This window comes from Cebus imitator, unplaced genomic scaffold (assembly GCF_001604975.1).
Source record: "Cebus imitator isolate Cc_AM_T3 unplaced genomic scaffold, Cebus_imitator-1.0 Scaffold265, whole genome shotgun sequence".
In the NCBI taxonomy this organism is placed as follows: domain Eukaryota; kingdom Metazoa; phylum Chordata; class Mammalia; order Primates; family Cebidae; genus Cebus; species Cebus imitator.
Window position 1 is genome coordinate 2,216,432 of NW_016107580.1, and position 8,765 is coordinate 2,225,196.

The 8,765-nt window shown below is 44.6% G+C and overlaps 1 protein-coding gene across 4 annotated transcripts in view; it reads left to right on the forward strand.

Annotated features, from left to right (window-relative positions):
- Positions 1–8,765, forward strand: part of TRIM66 (tripartite motif containing 66) — a 41,996-nt gene that overhangs the window by 18,930 nt on the left and 14,301 nt on the right. For 3 of the 4 annotated variants that reach the window (XM_017500332.2, XM_017500330.2, XM_037728429.1), the window contains exon 10: positions 978–1,139. In XM_017500332.2, the coding sequence (XP_017355821.1) occupies positions 978–1,139 (162 nt within the window). The remainder of the gene's footprint in view (positions 1–977; positions 1,140–8,765) is intronic. The other variant, XM_017500331.2, reaches the window with a different exon arrangement.

Sequence of the window (8,765 nt, forward strand, 5' to 3'; positions counted from 1 at the left end):
GTTGGTCAGGCTGGTCTCAAACTCCCGATCTCAAGTGATCGGCTCACCTCGGCCTCCCACACCTGCTGGGTACAGGTGTGAGCCACTGCGCCCGGCCTTAAGCTGGGTATTTTTTATATGCACCATATCATTTATCCTATCAACAATGTTGTTTGGTAGGCATTACCATCTGTGCTTTATAGGTGTATAAATGGGAGTTAGAGGAGGCTAGCAGTCTGTCTACATATCATACAACATTGACAGGTAGAGCTAAGACTTGGATCCAGGTCTGCTGACATTTCTGTAATGCCACAGAAGAAGTCTTCTTCTCTCTGTAGGAGGATATTGGATGCTGCTCCTCTTTTTCTCAGTCAAAAGACAGTTGAAGAGGTGCAGTTTGTACCCCTGGGATCTTTGCTGCCTTTCACATCTTCATTCTTAGCTCTTGATTTTCTTTTTTACCCCCAGAACACCTGTTCTATCCTCTTCTCTCTACCCTTCTCTCACTTTTTCCATGGTGGTATCCCCTTTAAATCTGTAATCACATTTTTATCTTCAAAGCAACTTTACAGATTTTTACTTTATTATAGAATATAAGGCTTCACATTTATGCTTCAGTACTGGCAACTTCAGAGCATGCTTCAGTGTCTTCCCCTGAGGCCCAGTCTTTTGAGGAGATATAGAATAATCCGTGTGATGGCAGAGAAGGGTCTAGGGTTCATAGAGGGCCACAAGCTGAAATGTAAGTCAAAAGTAGGTTATGATTGCTAAAGTGAACATCACAAAATTAGCTCAAAATTCTATCCTAAGACTTTTGCACTAGCATGCAGTCTTTGGAAAAGTTGGGATAAGAGTATTTTTGTTTTTGGAAAATAAGCAGTCCACAGTATGTAGGTGGTAATGATGGGCAGGGCAGGGTGGGTTCTAGCCTTTGCTGCCACTGCTGCTGCTACACTCTCTGCAGTAAAACCCACCCAAATTCTTATTTTCTTCTCCAGGCTACAGATGAGCCCCCAGCATCCGAGGTCTCAAAATCGGCTCTCCCTCTTGACAAGAATACTGCTGCTGCCTTGCCCCAGGTGTCTGGGGAAGAAGCCCCTCTCAGTGTACCCCCAGTGGACAGCACCATCCAGAACTCCTCTCCAAATGTGGTGAGAAAGGTACTAAAGGAGCCTGTTTTCCCTGACCACATGGAACCCACTGCTGGCCAAGGCCCCGGGCACCTGGAGGAGGATAGGGTTGGGGGAGGAGTGTCCCTGTTCCATCCCTGGATGCTACACAGCTCTGATTCATGCCTTCTCTCCTAGTGAGTCAACAACATAGATCTTCCTCATCACCCATTTCCACTCCCCCACACACGTACAATGGGGCTACTGGGCTTCATGTAGAGTGGAAGGGGGAAGGGAAAGAAGGCCAATTTATTAAACACACACTCTATGCTTGGAACCGTGTATGCTGCTTCATGAGCATTAACTCACCTCACCTCCAACAGTTGTGGAAGTGAGCATCCCCTATAGTATAGCTAAGGAAACTGAAGTCCAGGGCCCTACAGCTAGTAGAAGAGAGAGCTGAGGTTTTTAAACTGAGATCAGTTAGAATCCAAAGCTTGAACTTCCCTCTGCAATGAAGATGGGGAAAATATTTTATGTGGCCACCAGAACCCAGAGTTGGCCGACCTTAAGATTTGATTCAGTGAAATTTGTTGGGTGAGTGGTCTGCAGGGATGTTCTGCAGAGGTAGATGAGCAGCTGAGACACTGAGATCTCTTGAAGATGAGCTCTTGGAGACCTTTCTGTCCACCCACCTACAGCTTGCTGAAAGTGCTCGCTTACCCTGGACATAACCCAGAATCCTACAAATCCTCAACTATCTATTCTCACTGCTGCCCCTTCACCCCCAACCCCTGTCATACTTTTAGCCAGAGCCTTAGTGCTGTGCCATGTCCTCCACCCATTTTTCCTAGTGCCTCTTGGCCCTGTTGCACTTACCCAATTGCCTCCTGTGGCCTGCTGCCCTCAGCCCTCCAGTGCCTCCACCCAGCCCTGGACTTGAAGCTCTGTCAGATATTCTGAACCCTCCCTGCCTGTAGCCTTGGCCCTGTTGCATCCCTCTGGCCCTGCAGCCCAGCTATGCTGGTTGCGCAGTGTACCTGCCCCTCACCAAGTTTGCCTAACTGTACCATTGCAGTGCATGTCTTAAATCAGTCAGTCTCAATAATATTTGAGAAGAGTTTAGAAAAAAGAAGGAATGGCAAAAATGAAATGTCAACTTGGAAATTGCTAGTGACTTGAGGCTTTTTGTCTGTTTCTGTCCTACCCTGTTGAAAATGGCTTGGCGTAGAGGCCCTTGAGGTACTGTAGATTGGCCCTTTGTGGCTCTTAGATATTTAACTTCTTGTATTTGGGCCAGCCACCTAACCATTCATCCATTTGTTTATTCATTGAATGTTTTATATATATAATATACATATATACATATATATATATATATACACACACACACACACACATATATGTGTGTTTTTATTTATATATGTATGTATGTATTTATATATACATTAATCTCCAAGTATGTGCCGCATATTCTGCTAGGTGCCAGGCATACCTTGGTGAATAAGATAGTCCCATGGTGGAGATTACTGGCTGGTGAAAGAAACAGTTAAGCAACAATAATAAATTGTGGTAAAGTGCTGTGATAGTCATTGTGGTACACCCCAGTGGAGCACCAAGCTCTGGGAGAGGGGGCTGTTGACAGAAGATTTCTTAGAGGACATTATTTTAAGTTGACATTTCAAAGAAGAGAAGTTGGGCTAGTAAAGGGTAGAGGGATGGAACAAAGGGTCAAAAGGAATGGCAACTAGGAAGCTTCAGGAGTGAGAGAAAGCCTGGGGCAATTAGAGGGGCTTCAGATAATTTGTAATTTGACTTGATAGGATCACGAGATGCACTGGGGAATGGGATGGATTGAAACCAGAGGGGTTATAAGCCTTGTAAATTATACTTTGGGGTTGGGATTCAGTCCTGGGGGCTGTGAGGAATAAATAAAGGACTTTCAGAAAGGGGGAACATGGTTTGAATTAAATTGGAAAGATCACTTTAGCTGTAGTAAGGGAGACCAGAATAGTACAGAGGAGGAACAGCAGGCTGAATGAAATCAATAGCAGTGGGAATAAAGAGGAAGCAAATATTTCAAGAGATATCAGATCATAGTAGTCCTAGTCTTAGTGTCTGATTGATGATAGGTAAGGCAAAGAAAGCCCTTTGGCTTATCACCCAGGTGTTTCCCCATGTTCCCATCCCAGTGGATTTGTCTTGACCCACTGGGATAGGAGCATGGGAAAAAGGGCATATTTAGGGGAAGAAGTTAAGTTTTGAATTATTGATGTTCTTTTGTGGAGGACACATTAGAAGATAACCTGAAGGCAGCTAGCTCTAGATGTCAGTAGTTCACAAGCAAGCATGAGAATTGCTGTCACCCGCCCAACAGGCTCTTCCTGCCTGCTGCACAACTGAAGACTGTGGCACTGCAGTAGAGAAAGAGTTTAGTTGATGTGAGGCTGGGATTTTTAAAAGGCAGTTTGGGGAAGGGGTGGCTAGAAATGGGTGCTTGCTGCTGATTGGTTGGGATGGAGAGGAAATTATGGGTGAAAGCTGTCCACTTCAGCTAAGTTGCTTCTGGGTGGGCCACAGGAGTGGGATTGATGGGTCTGGGTAAAGCCATGGATGTCAGACATGCTCAGAACTTGAAAAGATATCTCAAAACACCAATCTACAGTAGGCCCAGGAATGATTAAGGGAAAGGCAAGGGCTGGGGTGGGTAGGTTAGATCAGATCTTTTTCACTGTCACAATTTTCTCACTGATATAATTTTTGCAAAGGTGGTTTCATGCCAGTGCTCAGTTGTAGTGGAAGCCATGTAGAAAATGCTGCTTCTCATTTGATGAGGTTAAGTTCTGTTCCTATATACAGAGCAGAGGAAAGGAGCTGAGCCACATGCATGGAGTCAATGCTGCCTGTGTGAATGGCCCACAGGGTTCTCTCAGCAGCAAGGGGTGCTGCCCTCTTGTGTGACTGCAAGTTGGCAATGGGGTTAGCAAAGGTCCTAGGAACTCTAACTTCTCATTTTGAGCTTGTCCTGCCCCTCATTAAAAGGGGTTCCTGTGGAGGTTTGGAGGGTCAAATGGCCTGGCATTCTTCAGGTATTTCATAGGCTTTTCATGGCTTGAACTCCCAGAAAAAGGATCCTCAAGTTTGTCATCCTGGCTCAGAGGAACCATTGGGTCAGCAGAAAGAGATCAACTCTGACAGTGAGAGCCACTGGTTGTACACAAAACTACTGTAATAAGGAAAAGGGCTTTGTATTTGAGGGAATTTGTTGCCTTGGAGCTGAGATTGGGCAGGGTAGAGGGCATGAAGCTCAAGGATAGCCAACAACATTTTGATAATACTTTGTATAGTATCATTCTAATTTTTTCATAGGTTTTTATATGGATTATTTCATTTTATCTCTTTATCCTAGCAATGCTATGAGGAAGTCTCTTTCTTATTCCCCTTTGAAAGATGTCGAAACTGAGACACAGAGAGGTTAAGTGACCCACCTAAGAGTTATGCAGCCAACCCATTGGGCAATGTTAGGACCAGACCACAGGTCCTTGACAGCTCTGTGTTCAATGACTAGGTTAAATTGCTTCTCTTTCTGCACTGCAGTGGGAGAAATAGGATTCCATTTGGCCTCTCACCTGCTGTATTTTCCTGTCTTCGTAATCCTCGAAGTAGCCTGAGGCCTTGCTGGGGAGAGGTCTTAGGACCCAGACTAGTTTGGTATCGGTTGTCTTTATCGAGTAAAGGTGTTTTGGCCTCCAGCCCACTCCCAGCCTGGCTGGCTTGTGAGTGCCAGGAATTCAGAAGAATCTATCTGAAAGTCACAGACCAGAAGAATCTGTGACACCAGGCACCTTTCTATGAGTTCTACACTGACTGTATATCACCATAAGAGGACTTTTGGTGAAACAGAGCATCTGTGCACAAGTACCTTGGAGCTGGTGCTAGTCTGGTCTTCAGATTGCTGCTGAAAATGAGATATGAAAGTTTTAGAAAGAGTTTTCTAGTGGCTTAAGCTCTGCAACCCCTTTTGGATGCATTTCGACATTTGTCTGGCACCCGCTGTTGCCTGAGCTTCCTAATCTTGGTCCAGCCACTCTGAAAGAAAGACCATGGCTACAACCCTACAACAACAACCCTTACATCTCAAGTGAAACTGGGAGACATTTTGATGGCTTCATTTCATGCTTCTGAATGAGTCAACTGCTGAAAAATACACACAAGCATTTCCTTAAAGGAGCTGGCCAGGCACGGTGCCTCACACCTGTAATCCCAGCATTTTGGGAGGCTGAGACAGGCTGATTGTTTGAATTGAACAGCTCAAGACCAGCCTGGACAACATGGTGAAACCCAGTCTCTACAAAAAACGCAAGAAAATTAGCCAGGCATGGTGGTACGTGTCTGTGGTCCCAGCTACTCAGGAGGTCAAGGCATGAGAATTGGTTGAGCCTGGGAGGCAGAAGTTGCAGTGAGCTGAGATCATGCTACTGCACTCTAGCTTGGGTAACAGAGCAAGACTATCTCAAAAAAATAAAAAACTCTCATGGAGTCAAAGCTGTAGGTGTCATAGAAAGCCATATCTGGGTCCCAGTTCACCTTCAAGAGGGACTTTTCTTCTGCTGCTCATAACATAGCCCCAGATCTTCAAGAGAGGACTTCAAAGCCACCAGCACGCTGCTTTTGGCTTAGGAGTCTGAGATGTATTTCCAGTAAATGATACAGAAGCGGTAGGCATTCCTGTGATCTAGATTATTAAGAGTGATACAGAGGAGTAAAGGATAATGACTTAGGCAGATAATATTTATACCATTATCAAAGCATTTCAGTATCCGATCTCTTAATTTGAGTCTTATAAAAACTCAGTGAGATTTACATTAACCTGTGTAGGAGGAAATTAAAACCCAGAGCTGGACGATGACTTGTTTAAACTCATTAAACTCTGGTAACTGTGAGAAAATACCAGGCATCCTGCCTCCATAGTCTCCAAAGCTACTGCTATGGATCAGATTGTGGATACTCAACCTCAGGAACAATCGCTTAGCCCTGGCAGCAGTATTTGCTCACGTGTTCCTGGAGCCTGGTGAAGTTTTCTTAGGGCACAGCCTGCGTCCTGGTCAGCGTCTGCAGAATTGTACACTCTTTCTACTGAGGAGTCAGGCCAAACACTCCCCAAGTCTGGCTCCTGAACTTAGCATACTCTAAGAAGACTGTCTCCTTACTTCTATCCTGATTTCATTCACCATCCAAACCTAAGATCTTTGTCTAGGTCTCCCGGCCCATGAGAAATCAAGTTCTTGCTCCTATCTGTTTAATAAGACAGAATAGTGTGTCAAGTGTTTTAGAAGTACTCCCATTCAAAATAATGTTTTAAGTCAGTTTCTTTTTTGTTTGTTTGTTTTTGTTTTTTGTTTTTTTTTTTTGAGACGGAGTTTCGCTCTTGTTACCCAGGCTGGAGTGCAATGGCGCGATCTCGGCTCACCGCAACCTCCGCGTCCTGGGTTCAGGCAATTCTCCTGCCTCAGCCTCCTGAGTAGCTGGGATTACAGGCACGCACCACCATGCCCAGCTAATTTTTTGTAGCTTTAGTAGAGACGGGGTTTCACCATGTTGACCAGGATGGTCTCGATCTCTTGACCTCGTGATCCACCCGCCTCGGCCTCCCAAAGTGCTGGGATTACAGGCTTGAGCCACCGCGCCCGGCTTAAGTCAGTTTCTTACACTGGCCTGGGCAAAATACCTCTGACCAAATTCTCCTGAGTCTTCCAGCCTTGGGGTTTGAGGATTCCACTCATCTGGCTTTCACTTCCGACTTAGTAGAATCCATTTACTCCTTTCCCCTTTCTTCAGCCTCAGACTCTGGGATCCTCTTTGCTTTTCTGTCCTCCTTGGATTATCAGGGTACAGGGCACTCTTCACTTCTTCTCTCTTCACTGCCCATGAACCTTTTCCCATTTGACTTTACTAAGTTATCATATATTTGCATAGTTACATTGATAGTGACAGCTTTAAATAGTACAAGAACTTTCTGTTGAGAAACATTCATTGTCAGCAAGAGCAAGAACTTTGCCATTAAAAATCAACATGTGAGGGGCAGGGGCTGTGGCTTACACCTGTAATCCCAGCACTTTGGGGGGCTGAGGCAGGTCGATCACTTGAGGTCAGGAGTTCAAGACCAGCAGCCTGGCCAACATGGTGAAACCCCATCTCTACTAAAAATACAAAAATTAGCTGGGCATGGTGGTGAGCACCTGTAATCCCAGCTATTTGGGAGGCTGAGGTAGGAGAATCACTTGAACCCAGGAGGCAGAGGTTACAGTGAGCTGAAATTGCCCAAGTGCACTCCAGCCTGGGCGACAGCAAGGCTCTGTCTCAAAAACAAACAAACAAACATGTGAAACTACTTACTATAAAGGTTTGCCCCTTCCTCAGCCATCTGATTCTGTTGTTTAAACATCTGCTACTGTTAAACCAGTCCACTTAGTCTTGAAGCTGTTGAAGCATTCACTTTTTTTTTTTTTTTTGAGACAGAGTCTTGCTCTGTTGCCAGGCTGGAGTGCAATGGTGCAATCTCAGCTCACTGCAACCTCTGCTTCCCGGGCTTAAGCCATTCTCCTGCCTCAGTCTCCCAAGTAGCTGGGACTACAGGTGTGTGCCACCACACCCAGCTAATTTTTGTATTTTTAGTAGAAGGGGGTTTCATGTTGGTCAGGATGTTCTTGATCTCTTGACCTTGTGATCTGCCCGCCTCAGCCTCCCAGACTGCTGGGATTACAGGCATGAGCCACTGCACCTGGCTAATTTTTGTATTTTTAGTAGAGACAGGGTTTCACCATGTTGGTCAGGCTGGTCTTGAACTCCTGACCTCAGGTGTTGCACCTGGCATATTCACGTATTTTGAGGATTTAATTCATAAATCTGTTTTCCTCTCTCTTGTTTCCTTAGCTAGAGTGAAGGCCTTCAGTGTGTTTCCAAGGCACAACTCCCAAATCTTTGGCCTCTTTTTCTGTTGCATATTTACACAATGGTCAGTTTCTGATGACTTTAACCACTAGGACAAAAACCTGAAACCAGAAGTGTCCAGGCAAAGCTTTGGAGCAGCAACAAAAACAGCCCATCACAAAACCAATGCATTGTGTTCTGTAGGAGATCATAAACTCACATGTGGGTACCTAGCCAGTGTCCTTGATCTAGCGAGCTTAAATATATGGTTTTCTTGGGAAAATTTTAGTTTAACTTCATGATAGTAGTAAGGACAGTAGAAGCAGGGAGTCAAGATTTCCATAAAGGCAGCTAAAAAAGGAGAAGACAAGAAACATCACCTGGAAAAGTGCCATGGTATGAGATCGTTCTCTGAAAGAACCAGCTAAGCCCTACGTTCTTAGAAGTTCCCAAAAGCATCACTGAATTACTTACTTGTTCATCAAAATTCCTTGATACCACTAAGAAATGGTCTCCTTAGGCTCCTTAATGCTCTGTTTAATAAGACAGAAGAGTGTGTAAAATGTTTTATAAGTACTCCCATTTGAAATAATGTTTTTAAGCCAATTGCATTTTGTTATTGAAAGAGGTATGTTTCAGATAAATGGAAAATTAATTTATGTGGAACACCACCCTATCTGCACTACTTTATCCCCAGCAATATTATCTTTATGTAAGAACCTGAAATTCACATTAAATTCAGGGCAT